This window comes from Ursus americanus, chromosome 25 (genome assembly GCF_024610735.1).
Source record: "Ursus americanus isolate L20-20 chromosome 25, mUrsAme1.1.p, whole genome shotgun sequence".
In the NCBI taxonomy this organism is placed as follows: Eukaryota; Metazoa; Chordata; class Mammalia; order Carnivora; family Ursidae; genus Ursus; species Ursus americanus.
The window spans coordinates 32,290,816-32,313,232 of NC_142151.1; the positions used below are offsets into that span (position 1 = coordinate 32,290,816).

Consider the following 22,417-nt stretch of genomic DNA (forward strand, 5'->3'; position numbering starts at 1 on the left):
AAATGCCAGTTCTGGCTTGTCTACTTCCACATCAGGGCACATGAATAGATAAGATTTCTTTTATATGGGCTATTGCATGCAGATTCTTTTTCATTATGTCCAATAAATATGAAATTTACCTATAACACAATGAATTTCCCTTCTGATTGCTGGCTGTAGAGGTACCTTAATATTGAGTATGAGTGCATAGTTCCTGAAAAATTTGCTAACTTTCTTGGCTCATCTGAAACCACAAACCAATGATCTTTCCACTTTGTATTCAATTTCCACATCTTGTGAACAATAACAAATAATAATATCACTAACATTACCATATTCATTTCCTTTTCAACAGTTAGATTTCAAGGATGATAGTGGAAAGTGGAAATAGTACTGAATCAAGGAATCAGCAGAACTTCATTTGATCCTTGGATCTGTCCCTAAATAAATTGCATAATTAAGGCAAGTCTGAGTGTCAGTTTTCTCAAAAGTGAACAAGGTAAGTAATAGTTGCCTCCAAAGATTGCCACAAGAATTAAAATGAAATGATATAAATGAGGATTGTAAATTATAAAGTGCTATTTCATTGCACATTATTACTACTGTGATTTTGAGGATCCCTATATTCTATTATAGCACTGCTATTTAAAAATGTGGTGGACTCCTCCTTTGAGCACAAAAACAGGCTGAGTATTTCTAGACAGAAGTTGCCGTAGATCACGCTGCCAAGCAAAGTAACAGGCTGAGACAGACATTGTTTGGATACTCCTTTTCTGTATTGGCAATTCTCTTCTGAAAATGAGCAAGTTTATTAACAAATATGTAAGATTCTCATTAAAACTAATTTGCTATGTGCCCATAGTAAGATGCTCAAAATCTAAAATTTTAAAATATGGCATTTTATACATGTATAGCCATGCTTCTTTCTTTCAACCACTGCCATTAAAATAATTTTTTTCATATTGAAATTATTTATCAAACTGTCAGCTATTTTGTGTACAGGGTTTAGTTGACCACGAGTAATGATGCACATGAATTCTACTTATTAAACCTAATAACCATAAATGGACTGAAATGTTACTCAAACTTCTAGTTTTATGCACCTGGTTTCAAACCACATGCTGTTCTTAAGTTGTTCCATTTTCAAGATGTCTCCCATGTTTGTTAAGAACTTCAGACATGTCACATACACATAGTAAATCTGGTATTCTTCATAAATTCACCTAGAAAATCCTGTTTGACAGGTGAATTAAGCTTTCATTAGGAATTAGTATAAACCAAAAGGACTAATCTCACATAATGTGTTTGTTTATTTTCTTCTGAAAAGTCAGATCATATATTTCCTTGATGCTAAAATTTTATAAAACATTTCTTACTTTCTTTTTTTCTCTGTGCTTTGCTTGAACACAATGCATGCACTGTAACAGACTCTGAGTTTTTACCTAAAAATTAACTTTTAAACATGTCAAAACAAATTAGGATGTCTCATCTTCATTTTTTATTGTTTTCAGCACTGAGTCTTCTCCCAGAATTTTACATAGTTCATTGAGTCTCTGCTGCATTTTGGGAATTCCAGCTAGCTGAGATTCTAGCTTTTGTTTTTCTTCACTCAGTGTTAAACGGATAGCAGTATCCAGTTGTTCAAAGCGCCAACCTCCTTCACCATCAAACTGTAATAAATGAGTGTGGTATTTCCTGCATAATTGAAATGAAATAATATTATTAGCAATAATCATGAAAAGCCATTTTAGGTTTATCATTCCAGTTGATATTCAAAGGCAAATTTTAAGTAAGGGGCCTATTTTACATTTGACTTTCAAGAACCTTCAAGAGGTTGAGTATTGATTTTTTTTTAACTCCAAAAGTCTTCGATCTCTTGGAAATCCTATTGCTTATATTAAGTTTCTTTTATATTCTGAATATATATGAAATACTAAGGAAGTCATGCTGTTTGTATCTATTTAATTTATCTTCAAACCCAGTATGACTCCTGAATAAATATCAAAGCTTAGTTAGAATGGGAATAAGGAAAGGAAGCTGAGGAAAGAAAGTAAAAATTTTAAAGGTTACACAGGAAAAAAAAAAAAACTAAGAAAAATAAAGGATATACAAAGGGTGCCTGGGTGGCTCAGTCAGTTGAGCGCTGGACTCTTGATCTAAGCTTGGGTCTTGATCTCGGGGTTGTGGGTACCATGCTGGGTGTGGAACATATTAAAAAAGAAAAAAAAGTTTTAAAACACTTTTTAAAAATGAATTCTTTGATAAAAATCTTTTAAAGATATTTCCATGCCTCCATATAATTTGATCTCCTTTGTCAAGTCTCTGGTTCATAATTAGAAACTTCGGAGAGGGAAAGAGATTATTTTATTGATGAGACAGGAGACAATCCATCTTGTCTTAAAGAGAGGCCAAAGTCACTCTGGTTTCTGGGATTTGTGGGCGATATGTGGAGACAGTAATGCTAGCAGAGTTGACCTTGCATGGCTGAGCCCCTCCATTTTGTCACTATGCTGAAGTGAACCATGTTCCTACATGTCCCCAGTCTTCCTGTCTTTTCCTATAGTTCTTTTTGCTTCTTGATCCCTTTTAAGCTCTCACCTGTCATTATTTACTATGATCAGTGAGCTTATTTTAAGTAGCTTTACTTCCTTTTTTAAACTTGGGATATAATTCACATACCATAAACTCATTCTTTTAAGTGTAAAACTCAGTGACTTTTAGTTGATTCACAATCTCATGTAACCATCACTACTATCCAATTCCAGAATATTTTCTTTATCCCCAAAAGAAACACCATACCTATTAGCAGTCCCTCCCCCCACCCACTTCTGCTCAGTCCCTGCCAATCATCAGTCTCCTTTCTGTCTCTCTGGATTTGTCTATTCTAGACATGTTATATATATATATATATATAATCATATAATATATACAATCATATAATCATATATATATAATCATATAATATGTGGCTTTTTGTGACTACTTTCACTTAAAATGATTTCAAAGTTCATCTAGTTGTAGCATGTATTTGTACTTCCTTCACTTTTATGCATGAATAATATTCCACTGCATGATTTTGCACACTTTGTTTATCTATTCATCAACTGAAGAACCTCTGGTTTCATCTCATTTTGATTGGATGGATCATGCTATAAGAGGGGGAAACTAACCTGTGTTAAACTGTATCTAAAAGAGTAAAAGTCACTCTCAAGCTGAAGGTTGAAAGTTCGTGTGCTTGATAACATATGACAGAGATTAATGATCTTGTTTTTAATATTCTTGGGCTTTCCTAATGTTGCAGTACAACTGGGAGCAGTTTTAGAATAGTTCTGATCTTGGGCAACCTCTATCTTCAGTGTCTAATGAAGGTTTGACTCGTCACTCCAGTCCCACAACATTATTTGATTTCTACATGGGAGGAAGAATATGTATGGGTGTTTCATGACCTGGGATTCAAAGGTATGTCTATATAATGGGCTAAAATAATATTTCAGGGTTTGCCTTAGAGGATTTTAAAGGAAACTACTATATTAACTGAGGCTCGTTGGAAATAATCTATAGACTTCCTGCACTAATAGGATCAAGCATAGGAAAGTGGTAGGTATAAAGCTATAATTCTATCCAGGATTAATAATTTAATCAGCTTCTATAATTTTGGAGCTCTTTGTATACTGATATTGATTTTAATCTTTATAATCAACAATTATCCCTTTGCTGTCATGGGGAAAATATAATACATTTTTTTCTGTGTCCTGAAATCTTTTCAGGGAAAATAAGAATTTCATCTAAGGAGAAAGGCTAATCAGAAATTATAGATTTCTTCAACCTATAATGTCTAAATTAATTCATAATGCAGAAGTAACATGATTTTTAGTTTTATGGGAAAATGTGGTATGAATAGCTGCAAATAAAAACACATTTTTCTTGTTAAAAGGCATAGAATTACAGATTTTTTTATTTGCTTTAAAAATTACTTGTCCTCTATACACCTATTAGAATGGCCAAAAATCCAGTACGCTGATAACACCAAATGCCAACAAGGCTGTGGAGCAACAGAAACTCTTACTCATTGCTGGTGGGAATGCAAAATGATACAGGCACTCGGGTAGACAATTTTGCAGTTTCTTACAAAACTAAACATACTCTTACCATATGATCCAGCAATTGCACTCCTTGATATTTACCCAAAGGAGTTGAGAAAACTTGTGTCTACCAAAACACCTTTATATGAATGTTTCTAGTGGGTTCATTTATAATTGCCCAAACTGGAAGAAACCAAGATGTCCTTCAGTAGGTGAATGGATAAATAAACTGTCTACATCTAAACAATGGAATATTATTCAGTGCTAAAAAGAAATGAGCTATTAAGCCATGAAAAGACATGGAGAAAATTTAAATGAATATTACTAAGTGAAGAAGCCAAACTGAAAAGGCTAGATACTGTATGAGTCCAGCTATATGACATTCTGAAAAAGACATTAAAGATAGTGGTTTCTAGGGCTTGAGGGAAGAGAGGAATGAATAGGAAGAGCATGGAGAATTTTTAGAACAGTAAAAATATTCTGTACAATGCTGTAATGATAGATATATGCAACTATAAATTTGTCCAAACCCATAGATTGTACACTGCCAAGAGTGAACCCTAATGTAAATTATGGACTTTGGGTCATAATGATGGGTCAATGTAGATTTATCAATTGTAACAAATGTACCACTCTAGTGGAGGATGTTGATAATACGGCTCTGCATGTGTTGGGGCAGATCATATGGGATATTTCTGTTCCTTCCTCTCAATATTTCTGTGACTGTAAAACTACTCTAAATAAAATCTTTAAAAACCCAACAACAACAAAAACCTATTTGTTCCCTCAATTGAGAGAAAAAAAATGGCTGAATATGCTTCCAATGACTCTTTAGGCTACTTGAATAAGGAACTGAATGACAGAATAGCATAATAAATCCATTGATAAGGTCAGAAAAAGCACCAGAACTAAGACACAACTCCATGTTATGCCAACATGTGATCAATTAGGAAGCATGCCTGGAAATGACAAGTCATACCAGAAAGGGCTCAAGAGTTCTTCTGGCATGATTCTACGTCATCACCGATTCGGGGATTTATAGACAAATGTCAAGTGTCGTAAAGATCCAGTCCTGTTGGTTTTCTCCAGGGAAAAGTCAGAGGACTCATACTCATTGCCATGTACGCATCCTGGACTAGATCCAGACTGCTTCTGGAGAGATTAGTAAATCTGGTCTTATCACCCCAGATGCCAATTAGTTCTTAATGACAGAGAGACCAATCACAAATTTGTATAGAGAAGGTCACTTCATGAAATGTTCTATTTTCAGGTCACCTCTCTGAAGGAAAAAAAATTATGAAAAATTTGAATGTTAAATGAAGAGTAAAAATAGATTATTATCTTCTCAATAGAAGTAGAACAGAATCAAAGAATGTTCAACAATGAAAGCCTGATCTGAATTGCATACTCAGTTAACTCATAATTTTAAAGTAAACATTCTCTATACAGTGAAAAGTCTAGAAGGGCTTCTGGGATTAACTTAAATAAAGCTTGTTACTCAGCCTAGGTTTGAAGTCATGTACATGATAACAGCTTTGGCATAGAATGGGATGAGTCACCTGCTAGAGAGAGAGAAGTCCTTTCTGTCCCTTGGGAAATAGGAGGCTAACAGGTATAAGAGTCCACTGTAGTTACTAATATACCAAAAGAGAAGATTTTGACTGATTAAACAAATATCCAAGTCGTGGAGTGTACTATGAATGAACAAGTGTTTTTATAGCTTACATATACAGAGCATTTTGAGTTCCTTATAATAAGTAGAGCAGCATACTATAGTATAGAGAGTGTGATCATGGAAGTTACTTTACTCATTTTTCTAGTTCTCAGTTTCTTCATCTATAAAATGGGAATAATTAGACTACCTATACTCAATATAGGGTTGTTATGAGACTTAAATGAACCTGGAACAGAATAGGTGCTAAGTCTGCAATAGCAACTATTACTATGGTGATGAATCAGTAGAAAAGTAAGGAAATGGTAAAAATAGTGTTATCATTTTTTTAAAATAAGGGGAATCCCATTGAGTTTAATGAGATGTTATTTAGAAAATATTTTCATTCATTTTTCCTTAAAACAAAACCCCTCCCCCCAAAAAAGCTTTTTTCCCCCTGTTTTTCTCCAGCTTAATCATTCGGAAGAATATTAAATTTTGGAATTTTTTTCCTGGATTTTGAAAAAAGGGCTAAAAAGATGATATAAGATTACATAATTATATTTTTCCCAGTACATGCTACGCATTATGAATATTTTCAGTTAAAAAAATCACTGGATTTTTCTATTTCTTTTCAGAATTATTGGAATGTGATAACCATTTTCAAATACCCCATTAATCTTATAATGTTAGGTTTAGGGTATCTACACTACCAGTGTGCAATTTAACAGAAATATAGGTAGAAAATAAGTGAAATATCCTATGCTCTATAAAGAAAGTTTAGGCAAAGTTATTCTCTGAGTGATACAAAGAAAAACCATCTATTGCAAATTAACATTGGAAACACTCACCATAGAGAAGGCCTGTGTGTTATAGATAGTAAGGAAATCCCGGCCCCTTTTGCAGCCTGAAATATCTTTCCTTCAACATCAATGCTGACAGCACTGGTACATTCATCCAGCAATGCATATTTTGGTCTTGAAAAAAAATAAACACAAATAAATGAATGATTTTTTCCCATTTGAATTATAAATCTTTACATGGACAATATGAGCTGCAATGTTAACTTCATTAATTTATTTTTTTAAGTACACCATATACCCAACATGGTGGCTGAACTCACAGCTCCAAGATCAGGAGTCATATGTTCTACTGACTGAGCCAGCCAAGTGCCCCGCAATGTTGACTTTTTTAAAGGAGCAAAAGAGCATATGACATTATTAAAAGTGATAAATGATAATGCAAAACAGCAGTCATCCTCCCTCTTTGGATTAGAATATTATATTCCTCTGCAATTTTAAATAGATTTCCTGATGCCTGCTCACTATACAATAAGCTTTATTGTTATGCAGATGGGTGACTCATGGGTATGAGACATAGGAAAGAAGAGGCAGGTCACTGAGTGCATTTTCCCACAGAAGGCAAGTTCATTCCTGGTAACAGGTTCTGACTAATTACATGAAAAATACATTACAGTAGCTAATTATCAAACAGGCCAAAAGCCCTGTTAGCAAAGATTTATTGAGAAGATAACTTTATCAACAATGTAAGTACCAAAACATGATTAATGGAATTTCGTTGCTACAAGATTCCACAAAAATAGTATGCCTAACCTGACAAACTTAGAGTAGGCATTTAACCCGGTAACACTGAGACGATGCTTCGCAATCAAATTCTTAAGGGGAAAACAATCGGTAAATATTTTTCTGATTATACTCAGTAAGTTATTTTTCTAGCTCAATTTTTACTTTGGAAATGACTGTCTACTACTGTCAGAGGCACCTAACATTTGCTACCGTTTCCTTCTGTTTATTCTCTTCCTTTCCTCTCAAGCCACCCCCCCACCCCGCCATCTTTCTTTTTTTCCTTTCCCTGTCTTCATTCAAGCCTATCTGGACTTTAGGTACATATTTGGTACTCAGCAACATGACTTAGCTTTGCTAATGGGACCAAAGGTCAACTCATGCACTGTCATTTATTATTTATTTCAGAGCTGAAAATTAGTAAGAAGTATTTATTAGGACAATTTCCTCCATGAAGATACTCTGATCTTTAAAAATAAATGACAATGAAAATGTAAACATTAAAGCCAGTAATAATTTCTCCTTCAGCATACTTATTTAGCACTTCAAATTGTTTTTATAAGCTGGATTTGTTTACGAATAGGATCCTGTTACCTATTCCAGAGAGGGTAGTCAAGGCTAATAGATGCAGGAGTCGAGGGAGCTTTAATACCCCACTTGACTTTAATAACTGCTCTCCGTGCGAAGAACTGAAAGATGGCTGGAGATTCCCCATAATATCAACAGAAATAGTGCTGCTTGGCTTTTGGTTACGGCTCTGTTTAAATATTAAGCACTACTTCTTTGTCTCAGAGTTGGTTACTGTTTTGTGGATAATTTTTTTAAGTAGATAAAAGGGAAAAGAAAAAAGCAATTTGGGATAAATTTTTCTTTTTCTGTGTTAATCTCTTTCTAGTAATTTAGTTATTTATTATACTGTGTCATTTTTCAGAGTGCTTTGAGCTAAACAGAGAAGAGATGCCATCTTAGAATCAGAAATAAAGTATATGTCTTACACTCAGTCGTCATGGTAATCCTTAGGCTAGTAGATGCAGGATCGGTTCCATACTTTTGTTTGGTTGGCAGAACTGGTGTGTGTGTGTGTGTGTGTGTGTGTGTGTACTTAAATTAAGCAATAGTTGGAATCTGGGCTGATATAACTAAGTAAAACATTAGATAATACTGTTTCTCTGATTTTCCTTTCTTTTTCTTTTGCTGTAGCATCAGAAGAGGGAGCTTTGTGAAGGATCTACTTTATTCCCACTAGGACAGAAATTTTCTGATCATTCTTTAAACATTAAAATTAAAATCCTCTCAAAAACAGTATACTACCATGATACTTAATAATCCCTGCCAAAATTCTCCATTTTAGCTAGCTCAGGTCTTTCATACTGTAATTCAGAGCTTGTTGTTAACCCTTTGAGGACAAGCGAGGGCAGTTCCTCATTATTTTACTTTTCTTTCACTGGGTTTAAAATTTCGATTTCATTTTGTTTTTTCTCAGCAGATTCTGCTTTTCAACAACTTGCTCATCTTCACGGATCTTTCTATAGGTCACTAAATTTTCTTTCTATTGGTATGCTTGTAACTTGATATTTATTTAGTCTCACGTTGCATCCAAAATATTTTACATACCAAGTATCAACTGCTTATTTCAAGTTACAAGTACTTGAAAATCTCTTTGGGTTGAGATTAATGCCTCTTGCTCTTTGTTACAGGGTTTATTTTATTAACACACCGATACAGTGAGAAATTTATGGTCACATTTTACATTCCATCATATTATATTTCACCAACTATGCTGGAGATCATATTACTGAATATTTATGGACAAGGCTCAAACAGATTCAGGGTGATAGTGGGTAACAGCTGGTCATAAATGTCAAACAGTAAAGTTTACTCTTGAATATCACATCATCTGAGAAAGGGGCATTCTAAAATACACTGCACTAAAAATTCCGAGTTAGCAAATTTTGATTTGTAATTTTTTAGCTCACCATATTCTATTTTTATAAAGTTTAAAAAAAATTCTAGTTAGTTAACATACAGTATGATATTAGTTTCAGGTGTACAATGTACTGATTCAACACTTACATACAACTCCCATTGCTCATCACAATAAATGCACTCCTTAATCCCATCACCTAGTTCACCCATCCCCCCCCCACCTCTTCTATGGTAACCATCACTTTGTTCTCTATAGTTAAGAGTCTGTTTCTTGGTTTGCCTCTTTTTCTCTCTTTTTTTCCTTTGCTCTTCTGTTTTGTTTCTCTTTTTTATTATTTAAATTTAATTAGCCAACATATAGTACATCATTAATTTCAGATGTAGAGTTCAGTTATTGATCATTTGCATATAACCCCCAGTGCTCATCACATCACGTGCCCTCCTTAATGCCCATCACCCAGTGTTTTGTTTCTTAAATTCCACATGAGTGAAATCATACGATACTTGTCTTTCTCTGACTGACTTATTTTGCTTAGCATAATACTCTCTAGCTCTGTCCATGTCGATGCAAATTAGCTTGCCATATGCTTGCGCTAACCATGCACATTATTATAAATACCGTGTTATTTTTTCTTTTTCTTTTAATTTTTTTACTTAAATTCAACTTAGTTAACATATAGTGTATTATTAGTTTCAGGGGTAGAATTTAGTGATTCATCAGTTGCATATAACACCCAGTGCTCATTCCATCAAGTGCCCTCCTAATGTCCATCACCCAATTACTCCATCCCCCCACCCACAGCCCCTCCAGTAACTCTCAGTTTATTCCGTATTCTCTTATGGTTTGCCTTCCTCTCTGTTTTTATCTTATTTTATTTTTCCATCCCGTCCCCTATGTTCCTCTGTTTGTTTCTTAAATTCCAAGATACCATGTTATTAATACAATATTTTTTCTCATTAAAAAAACTCCAGCTAGACACTACATACCCAAAATAGAGTTACTTGTGCTAGGTCCATGTCACCAAACTGGGGCTTAATATCTAACCTAATTGCAGGTTCAACCTTCCCCAGGAATGTAATCTTAACTGGTCAATCTAGAATTTCCTGGTCAGCATTGGTGAGGTAATCCACCTAGTAAGACCCTTTAGTTTCCCCATAGGAGTGAGTTTGTTCATGACTTCCTTGTCCTGCTTTTAAAAATGATTTCCTTTCTGCAGCCCTCTGGAGCTTTTCTCTACTTGCTAAATGGGATGCTGTCTTATTCATGAATTGTTCAATAAAGCCAATTGTTTCTTTAAAATTTACTTGGTTGAATTTTTGTTATTTAACATAAGTAATGAGATAATAGATTTTTTTTACATACCTAAATTTTCTACTTTTATGAAATGAACATATAATTATATTTTAATAAAATTATTTAAATAATATTTTCCTTTTTCAATGATAAATGTATGTTATATTCTTATTGAAAAGGCTAAGCTTAAATATAATTAAGATTTTAACTCTAATTTCTAGTTTACAAGAAAAATAGGAGTTTAAAGGAAGAGGTAAAAGATTCCGTGAGGAAGTAATCAGATAGATCTAGAATGAGCAACATTCTTATGGGACAACTAACTCTATTTCTTTTTTTTTTTTTCTTATATCTTCTTTTATTTTTAAATTTAAATTCCAGTTAACATATGGTGCAATGTTGGTTTCAGGAGTAGAATTCAGTGATTCTTCATTTACATACAACATTCAGCTCATCACAACAAGTGATGATACCCATTACTCATTTAACTCCTCCCCCATTCACTTCCCTCCATCAACCCTCAGTTTGTTCTCTATCTCTAACCCTGTTTCTTTAGCAAATCAATGACATCCAAGATTGGAACTTGGGGGAGGGGGGCACAAAGTAGCAGAGACTTTAGTTTAAAAATGATTAAAAAATATAACAAAAAAATTCAGTATGTTTGAACAAACCACCTATAAAAAAATATTTTTGAGACAATTAGTGAAACTTTGAGTATGACCTGGTATTAGATGATTTTAATTTTTATCAATTTTATTAGCTATGATTATGGTAGTTATTATGAAAGAAAATATTCTTATATTGTCTTGATGCCACAGTTTTTTAGGAAAAAAATGCCATGCTATTTGGGATTTGCTTTAAAACGCTTCAGAATTAAAAAAATAGATAAATTAAGTGTGGTAATATGTTATACTTGGTGAATTGGTGTGGTGGGAACTTGGGATTCAAATTTACAATTTTCTCTTTGATGTTTTTTCCATAATAAAAGGTTTTTTTTTTTAAATGATAGCCAACTGATTACTAAGTGTGGGCTAACTAGTTGTTAAGTATTTAATGACGCTTCCTTGATGTATATATATTTTTGCTCCTTTTATCAGTTTTTTAAAGTTTCCTACAAAAGTATTACTGCTTCTACTGTATCTCCTTCAGAGTGTCACATCTGCCCCAGTTTACAGCCATAAACTGTGCCATTTAGGCATTCATGTACATAAAACTCTTGGTCCTTTTTTCCCAAGATTGTTTCTTAAAACTGAGTAACATGAAAGCCTCTTGCTTTGCATTCAACTCCGATTCACATGGCCAGGGGCCTAAGATTAAGAGAAAAATACAGACAGACAGACAAAGACAGAGGGATCTTTTTCAGAGACGAATAGGACAAATAAGAAGAATTTTTCTTTAGTATTTCTTTTTCTTTAATATTTCTTTCCAGCTTCTTGTGCCTCGTATCCTTGAAGCTGATTGCAAAGGAAAAGTTTTATGGAGAGAAATTATTTCCCAAATCTCTCTTTTTCTGAGTCCATTAAGACCTACTCTGGCTCGTTCCTTTTTGCATTAGATAAGCATCTGATTTTTAAGGAGGAGAACACTACTAAGCTTAATAGGCTACTTAGTACTTGAAAAGTTAATTTAGTTTTAATTTACTAATTTAATTCAGAAGCAGTATTGAATGCCTACCCACTGTGTTCACCACAGTATAATAGTAGCTATGTATTCATCACATTTTAAAATTAGTAATAATTCTTTCAAACTTAGGATATATGAAAATTTAATTTTGTCATCTAACATTACTCAACCTAAGAAATAGAAAAAAAAGTACTGGGAGATTTCCAAAACATGAAAAAAAAAAAAAGAAATTTAAACCTGTAAATTTTAAGCATTAGTTTTTTCTTTTTTTTTCTTTCTTTCTCTTATTTGCATGTAGTTGACACACAGTGTTACATTAGTTTCAGGTGTACAACATAGTGATTGGATAAGTTTATACATTGGGCTATGTTCTCCGCAAATGTAGTTGCATCTGTCACAAGACAACACTATTACAGTATCATTGACTATACTCCTTATGCTGTGCCTTTTTTTCTGTGATTTTTCATTCCATCATTTGAAGCCTGTATCTCCCACTCTCTTTCACCCATTTTGCCCATCCCTCCATCCCCCAGGAAGATATTTTTATTTTTTTATTTTTATTTTTTAAAGATTTTATTTATTTGACAGAGACGGAACGAGAGAGGGAACACAAGCAGTGGGAGTGGGAGTGGGAGAAGTAGGCTTCCCATTGAGCAGGGAGCCCAACGCGGGGCTCGATCTCAGGACCCTGGGATCATGACCTGAGCCGAAGACAGATGCTTAACGACTGAGCCACCCAGACGCACCCAGGAAGATATTTTTAAACTGAAGATGAGGAGATTGAATCCTGTCCAAAGATTTATTTAGTTACAATAATGGCATACTTACCTATGATAAAACATGCGAGCCATGCCCATTCTTTGCTTTTCTCCTCCTGACAGAACATCTTTCCAGTCCATAACAGCATCCCATCCTTAAAAATATACAACAATATATATTTTTATAAGGCATTTGTTTAATTGTTATTGTTTTTACCCTTGACAATTGATTTCTGGCACATGTAAATTATTAACACAAAGGACCTGGAATTTTATAGAATATATGCTCGGATAAACTAGAGAGCCTCATTTATAAGCATTTTGTTTTAGATTTCATATTTTTTAATGGTAATAATTCCTTATACTGATAAAACATGTCCTAAGAATTCTAAATATGGCCACTTTTAAAATTTGTTTGTTTCTGAATATCTCTAAAAAGTTGGTATATTTGTACTTATTTTGAAGGGTGGTTGGAGAAAAGACCAACAATTTACACAGGCCTATTGCAAAGTCTACAAAGAGTAAGGCAGAAACTAACTTAAATGCCTTCCATGTGCCTGGTACTTTCTATGAATTTTCTCATCATCTATTCGACCTTATGAGCTAGATCTTATTGGTTGCATTTTATAAGTGGGTAAATTGAAATCCACGGAGTAGTTGACAAGTCTAAGTTTACACAGCTAGAGATCAGAGCTAGGATTTACATGTAGGTCTACGTTCATACCACCTCTCACATCTTAACTACTGACTTTCTGTTGGATATTTATACAAAAAGCAAGCCTTCTATTTTTAAAAAATCAGTTACGTCTATGCATACTGATGTAGAAATATACCTGGAATATTTTTATATGAAAAACCAAGCTGCAAAATTGTGTGTGTGTGTATAGATACATACACGCATATACATGTATATAAATTATGACTGCATTTCTATAAATAAGCGCACACACACACACACACACACACACACACACACACACGACAGCCCGCTCCAGGAATGGAATTTTGAGACTTTTACCTTCTAAGTTACACGTTTTTATTATATTTGAAAATTTGATGATTTTTATTATTTTATGGCTTATCTTTATTTTGTAATAAAAACTTACTCAAAAACAAAACCATGGGGCCTATGAGAGAGATGGCCATATCAAATATTTATCTGTGGGAATATCAGAAAATAGAGCAGAGTAGGCAAAGTCTGATTTTCAAAGGGCAAAATGACTGCCAAAACTTGACACATACACTCAGGACAACAGTTCCAAATCCCAAGTATTCAAGGCTTAATTCTCCTATTTGGAAAAAATTCAGGCTCTTTGCCCTCTTCTTTATCCCTCAGCTGAATTTTCACCTTTATTAAACTTTCTAAATAAACTTGGCCAAAGGGAAAGAAAATAGGAAGTAGAGTCTTTGTTGTTTTTTGTGCACTAGATTGAAAAGATTTTCCCCATTTCCTAATAATACTCCCTAGTGGATACCACTGTTCATTTTCTTGGGTAAATTTCCAGGAATTTTCTGTTCATTTAAAAACATATCCCTACAATTTTATACCAGGAAAAAATCTCAAAATATCATCTGATTTAAAGTTCTTGCTTCTAGTGAAAACTGTTGAAATATAATTTTTCTTTATAACTGAATTTTATAGCATTTATGAAACATAAGCAAGGATTTGAAAAATAAGTTCAGATTGCTACACAGTGAAGAAATAGTCTGGGCTTAATTTTTTTTTTTCCTGCCAGCTGAGAAAGCATAAGAGAAAAGTATTTGGGTTAAAGGAAACTTTAGCTTTACATATTTAAATAAATCATGTTCTCTGTTCCGCTAAACCCAGAAGCTTTAGTAGGCAATATTGCTTGATCATAATACATATAAATCAAAACTCTGAGTTATAATTTCACCTCTGATGCTGATTTAGTGAGCTGAGGCCGGCAAAGAACAGTTTTCCTGTTTCCTTGAGATGTACATATTGCTCTAGTTCACGTTAGCAATTGTTAACACTTTCACTCTTTTCTATTGTGTAACCTCTTTCATGGAATGAATTGTAGTTTTTAATTCCATCTTTAACTAAAGCAAAGTATTTCTCTAAGCAAAGTATTAGCTAGTCTAAATAGAACTTCAGAAGACTCCTTCTAAAGTAAGTGATGTCCTTGAAAATTTAGTTGCTTTCCAGCTTTGCTTAAATACGTGAAACATGTTTCATGTTTTAAGGATTAAGTGAGTAGAGAGTAGGCTTCCTTGGAATTTTTTGTGTGTAAGGATATATCAGTTCTTATTAGTGTCTAAGAAGCTAGTAGATAGCATAGCATGGTGGCATAGCCTAGTACAGAACATTGACTTTCAAGTGAGATGTGTATTTGAGTCCCTGTCATAACACTTGTTGTGGGCTCCTGGGGAAGTTTCTAAACTTCTGAATTTCACCTGTGAAAGGGGGTTATTAAAACCCACATCATGAGACAGTTATAAGTATTAAATAAGATGACAATGTACATTGCTTAATGTATTTTGCAAGGTAAACACTCAATAAACCATAACGATTACTGCTACATTATTAAGGCTGGAACATTCTTTTAAAAAGTTCTTAAACTTCTTGATGACTTCTAAAAGAATAGAATGGTCCATCTTTATTACAGATTTCTATTTAGATGGTTGAATTTCAAATGTACCCAAAATAATTTCCTCAAGATTAACATGCAGCATTTATTCTGCCCTTGTGTTTTAAAACTGGGAAGGAGCTGACCATATGAAAAATAAAAAGACAATCTTCTTTCCAATATTTTTAGCATTTATGACTGGTGATTATAAATATCATAAAAATAAATAGAATAATATGTCTCTTGTCTGCCTCATTTGATAATTATAAGAATCAAATGAAATAACATATACGAAATTTCCATATAAAATATCAAGTACCATCACAAAAAGATAAAATATCATAGTATCAATATTATGAGTAGTAATATTACCATTAGCTACTAATTCTTGTGCATTTACTATGTGCCATTGTTCTAAATGCTCTAAGAGAGTCTTTTTAAAAAAAGTTTTTAATTCCAGTTAGTTAACATGCAGGGTAATATTAGTTTCAGGTGTACAATATAGTGATTCACCACTTCCATACATCACCCAGTGTTCATCACAAGTGCACTCTTTACTCCCTGTCATCTATTGAATCCAACCTCCCCCTGACCCAAACCCCGGTAACCATTAGTTTGTTTTCTATAATTAAGAGTCTGTTTCTTGGTTTGTCTCTCTCTTTTTTCCCTTTGCTCATTTGCTTTGTTTCTTAAATTCCACATATGAGTGAAATCATATGGTATTTGTCTTTCTCTGACTGACTAATTTTGCTCAGCATAATATTCTCTAGTTCCATCCGTGTCATTACAATTGGCAAGATTTCATTCTTTTTTATGGCTGAATAATATTCTGGTGTGTGTGTGTGTATATGTATTATATATATATACACACACACACATATATATATATATATAATCTATTTTATCTATTCATCTATAGATGCACACTTTGGGCTGCTGACATATGTTGGCTATTATAAATAATGCTGCTATAAAAATATAAGTGTGCATCTATTCTTTCACTGAAGTGTTTTTGTATTCTTTGGGTAAATACCTAGTAGTATGATTGCTGGATCACAGGGTAGTTCTATTTTTAACTTTTTGAGGAAACTCCATACTGTTTTCTAGAGTGGTTGCACCGGTTTGGATTCCAACCAACAGGGCAAGAGGGTTTCTTTTTCTCCACATCCTCATCAATGATTGTTTCTTGTGTGGATTTTAGCCATTCTAGAAGGTGTGAGTTGACATCTCCTGGTGGTTCTGATTTGCATTTCCCCGATGGTAAGTGATGATGAACCTGTTTTCATATGTCTCTTGGTCATCTGGATGTCTTTTTTGGAGAGATATCTGTTCATGTTTTCTGCCTGCAAAAGTTTTTTATTTTGATGTAGTCCCAGTAGTTTATTTTTGCTTTTGTCTCCCTTGCCTCAGGAGACATATCTAGAAAAAATGTTGCTATGGTTGATGTCAGAGAGATTACTGCCTATGTTCTCTTCTAGGACTTTTATGGTTTCAGGTCTCACATTTAGGTCTTTAATCCATTTTGAATTTATTTTTGCATATGGTGTAAGAAAGTGGTCCAGTTTCATTCTTTTGCATGTTGCCATCCAGTTTTCCCAGCACCATTTGTTGAAGAAACTATCCTTTTCCTATTGGATATTCTTTCTTGGTTTGTCAAAGATCAATTGACCATATAGTTGTGGGACTCTACAGAGAGTCTTATTTAATAGTCACAGAGTCCTTATTAGGTAGATATTTATCCCCCATTTTATAGTTGAAGATACAGACAACAGTGCTAATTAAGATTTGATTCTAGAACTCTAACTTCAAAGTTCACATTTTTAATCACTGTACTTCTGATAGGTAAATGGCCTAGGAAATAAAACATAAAACCTATGCAAAATTAAACCTAGAATTCTAGCTTGTTATTTCGATAGTTTTTCAAAGCTATCAAATTACGTGTACTCAAGTTATTTCAAGGTATGGCTATTAGAAAGAAGACATACAAATGGCTAATAGACACATGAAAAAATGTTCAACATCACTCAGCATCAGGGAAATACAAATCAATACAAATAAAAACCACAATGAGATACCACCTCACACCATTCAGCTAAAATTAACAAATCAGGAAATGACAGATGTTGGCAAGGGTGAGGAGAAAGGTGAACCCTCTTACACTGTTGGTGGAAATGCAAGCTGGTGCAGTCACTCTGGAAAACAGTATGGAGGTTCCTCAAAAAGTTAAAAATAGAGCTACCCTACGACCCAGCAATTGCACTACTGGGTATTACCCCAAAGATACAAATGTAGTGATCTGAAGGGGCACCTGCACCCCAATGTTTATGTCAGCAATTTTCACATTAGCCAAACTATGGAAAGAGCCCAGATGTCCATCAACAGATGAATGGATAAGGAAGATGTGGTATATATATATATAGTGGACTACGACTTAGCCATCAAAAAAAAAAAAAAAAAAAGAAGTCTTGCCATTTGCAATGATACGGATGGACCTAGAGGGTATTATGCTAAGTGAAATAAGTCAATCAGAGAAAGACAATTATCATATGATCTCACTCATATGTGGAATTTAAGAAATAAAACAGAGGAACATAAGGGAAGAGAGGAAAAAAACAAGACAAAATCAAAGAGGGAAACAAACCATAAGAGACGCTCCCTTTTTTTTATTATGTTCAATTAGCCGACATATAGTACACATCATATGTGTACTAAAATGTTGTAGTGTTCAATGATTAATTAACTGCTTAATCATAGAAAACAAACTGAGGGTTGCTTGAGGGAAGGGGTGCTGAGGAGATGGGGTAACTGGGTGATGGACATTAAGGAGGTAATGTGATATAATGAGAACTGGATATTATATAAGACTGATGAATTACTGACATCTACCACTTAAACCAGTAATACATTATATGTTAATTAATTGAATTTAAATCAAAATTAATTTTAAAAAGGTTTGACTATAAGAAAGTAATTCTTTTTAAAGCTCATATGTATAACTGTTAATTCTACTCTTTCAAAAATGTCTTATGCATAAAACACATAGTATAGAAGTTTCTCTATTTTATCTAATTCTCTATGTGCTACTTCAAAGAGGAAACAAATGTATTGGTGAGACCGTGTGTCTGAAAACAAAAAAGTAGTTTCATGATACCTACTTCTCAAATTATTAAGTTTAATGTAAACTGAGAATGTGACAGGATAATATTTCTGTCACAGACTTTACATATATCTAGATTGATGATGGTCTCAGGGACAACTGTATATTCAAATATGAAGGAAAAACAGTTTTCAAATGCTAACAGTAGACAATAAAAAGCCTAGTGTGCTGCAGGAAATATAACCAAAGCAGAAAAGAGAATGTCAATAATGGAAAAGCAATAAATGCTATAAAGTCTGTCTTCTGTGTTTATGTTCCGATAAAAGCATACATTCAAATTAAACCATGGACTATTCACCCAAGTTTATTTTTTTGAAACAAAGTTAAATGCATTTTAAAAATGATAGACTTTACCTCCTTCCCGTTGAACTATGTGATAGAGGTGGACATTGTGCAGAATACATTCCAGATCACGGTCTGTATAGCCTTTATCATGCATGTCATCCACTGAATCAGGATAGATGACTTGATCGCGAAGACTTCCAAGAGACATGTATGGCCTATAAAACACCAAGCACACAAGAATCCTAGTACAAAAGTGTTTTAGTTTACTCAGTGTGACAGTCTCGTGGTCTGAAATCTCCAGAGCAGACTTCAAATACCATATGTCTAGGATTACATGTATTACCTGGTAATGAGTATTTCTCTCTCAGGCACAACAGGATCATACTCCATTATGTTCATGTAAAAATTTATTGAGACATAGCCACAAGAAACAGTTGGATATTTTCAGCACAGAAATACATACCTTATTCAATGTGTTTTATAAACATTGCTTCTGCATTTCATCTAAAATTATTTGGTTTAAATATTATAAAATTTGAGGTTTTGACCCAGCGATGTAAACAAGCAAAACTTTTTAAAAATGCCGTTAATGGGATGCCTAGGTGGCTCAGCTGGTTGAGCATGGACTCTTGGTTTCAGCTTAGATCATGATCTCATGGGTGGTGGGATCCACCTGCATCAGGCTCTGGGTTTAGGGGGGAGTCTGCTTGTCCCTCTCCCTCCCTCTCTGCCCTTCCCCCCAACTTGTGTGTGGAAGCATGCTTGTGCTTGCTCTCTCTCTCTCTAGGATAAATAAATAAGTAAAATCTTTAGAAAAAAATAAATAATTAAGATGCCATTAATAATAAAATGAATGCAAATTCAAACTACACTGAGTTTCTTACTTTTCAAATTGGTAAAAGTTCAAAACCTTGACAACTCTGTTAGCAAATATAGAGAAACAGGTACTCATACATTGGTGAAAATGCAAAAATGTACAACCTTTTGGAGAGGATTTGGCAAAGCATCATATAATTTGGCCTTTGACCCACTTCTTGCAATTTACTCTAAAGACGCATTTCCAAAAATAACAACAACAAGAGTGTGTAAGATCCATTGCAGCATTATCTGTAATTGCAAAATATTGAAAACAATCTAAATGTCCATAACAAGGAGACTGAATAAACTATAACACCTACAGGATGGAGCTGTGAAACAGGATGTGGATGTTCTCTATAGAGTGATTTTCCATAATATACTTTTAAGTTGAAAAGCAAAGTGTGCAGAAATAGATGTATAGGAGGGTTCTCAACAGCAGCATTATGGATATATGCAACCAGTACTTCTTTGTAGTTGAGGGCTATCTTACGATTTATAGATGTTTAGCAGCATACCTGGTCTCCACCCACCAGACGCTAGTAGCATCTACTACAGTAGTGACCCCTCCCCCCATAAAAAGTCTCCAGATATTGCCCCCTACAGGACAAAACCATCCCTAATTTGAGAATCACTAATATATAGTATACTACCTTTATACAAAATGAAAGCAAAATAAGAAAGTATACATTTATCTGCTTACATTTATAAAAGGAAACACAGAAACCAGAAATTAATAAAATCGGTTACCTACTGGAGATTGGAGAAAGAAGGCAGAATGGATAGGGGAGGGAGCGAGTATCCTTTCTCTAAGTATCCTTTCTATATAGTTTTTACTTTTAGAATCACGTTAAAATATTATTATTCAAAAAAAATAACATGAAACCAATAACCAGTGAAGGAAGTAACCTTAAAATTAAATATAAACAGAAACAAATGAACTGAATGGTATATCAAATGAATAGCAACCACATAAAAGGGGGAGGAGGTGCTGGTCCAAGTAACTTGAACCTGGCCACACAATTTCAGTTGAAGACCAAAAGAACCACAAAGAAATCTTGAACCTTATTTGGCAAGTTTCTTGTTAGTAATGATACAGGTGTAACAATTCTGAAACTATTTTACTTATGTTGCAGGACTGACCAAAGAAGTAAACACTTTAATAATGTTAGGAGCTAGGGTGCTCCCTCTGAAGAAAGAAGATACAAACATGGCAGGTGAGAAGGCAAGAAAAACTATATTTCATTTGAATTCAAGTGTCAGTATGAATTCATGCTTTAAAAAAATATATTTCCTGTTCTGTCTACACTCTGTGTATCCTGACATTATCCTCTTAGAAGGACCCAACAGCATTTAGGTAGTGTAGTGGGTTGAACTGTGGACCCAAGAAGATATGCCCAAGTCCTAAACCCCATGTGCCTGTGAATGTGACCTTATTTGGGGCTGGGGGAGGTCTTTGCAGATGTAACTAAGTTAAGGATTTCCAGGATTAACCAGATGGGCCCTAAAACCAGTAAGTGCCCTTATAAGAAGAGGAGAATGGAAGGGAAGAAAGTCATGTAATGATGGAGACAGAGATTGGAGTTATGCTGTCCTGGGCCAAGGAATGCCCGGCACTACCAGAAGCTGGAAGAGGCAAGAAAAGATTCTATCCTAGAGCTTTCTTAGGGAGGATAGGCCTGCCAACACCTTGATTTTGAACTCCTGACTTCCAGAACTATGAGAGAATACATTTCTGTTGTTTTAAACCACCAAGTTTTTGGTTACCCAGCAGATTTTGGAAACAGGTAGTATTCTTGTACCAAAAAAAAGAAAAAAGAAAAAAAGTGTAACCTGAATTGTAGCATCAGGAAGCCACCAGACGAACCTAACTTAAAGGATTTTCTTAAAATAACAACAGTTCTGCACTCTATGTATATCAGTGTGGTAAAAAAAGAGAAGCTGAGGAAGTGAGATTAAAAGAAACTAGAGCAACATGACAACTAAAATGCAAATGAATTGAGAAAAACAAGTTATTATAAAGGATAGTATTATGATAATTGGCAATGTTTATATATGGAAAGTTGTTGGGGGACCTAGGTGGTTCAGTGGGTCGAGCGTCCAACTCTTGGTTTTGACTCAGGTCATGATCTCATGGGTCGTGGGATCAAGTCCCGAGTGGGGCTCCGCACTCAGTGGGGGGTCTGCTTTGGGATTCTCTCCCCCAACCCTCGCCCACCTCTCACGCATGCACTCTCTCTCCCTCTCTCTAAAATAAATAAATATTAAAAATATTTATAAAAAAATATGGAGAATTGTTGGGAGTCATTAAGAGAACATGACTGCCAGTTGACCATGAACTGGACTGGGACAATCGGAGGCTCCTCATCCCCTCAGTTGTGCTTGGAATGTATGCTCTGACCACCACTCCCACCACTGGAACTGTTTCCAAGGAAGCAGCCTTTGAATGAGCAATGTGTTGCTGGGACTGTCTGGATGCTATATGTGACTGAACCCAGTTAAGGCCTCTATACAAACTTAAGATTCTGGTGGGCAAGTGCAGAGATCCACTCACCTTGTATCTGACCATGACAAGCCTCATGTTAATTCCCCTGCTTGCTTCTTAAACCTACCACCTACCAATCTGGAGTAGTCTCTTC

The 22,417-nt window shown here is 34.4% G+C and overlaps 1 protein-coding gene across 1 annotated transcript in view; it reads right to left on the reverse strand.

Annotated features, from left to right (window-relative positions):
• Nucleotides 1-985: 985 nt before the first annotated feature.
• ABCD2 (ATP binding cassette subfamily D member 2) overlaps nt 986-22,417 on the reverse strand; it is a 60,093-nt gene continuing 38,661 nt past the window's right edge. Inside the window, exons 7-10 of the mRNA XM_045776514.1 lie at nt 18,993-19,138; nt 12,964-13,048; nt 6,564-6,689; nt 986-1,674 (exon numbers count right to left, since the gene is read on the reverse strand). Coding sequence (XP_045632470.1) covers nt 1,455-1,674; nt 6,564-6,689; nt 12,964-13,048; nt 18,993-19,138 — 577 coding nt within the window. The 3' untranslated portion in view covers nt 986-1,454. The remainder of the gene's footprint in view (nt 1,675-6,563; nt 6,690-12,963; nt 13,049-18,992; nt 19,139-22,417) is intronic.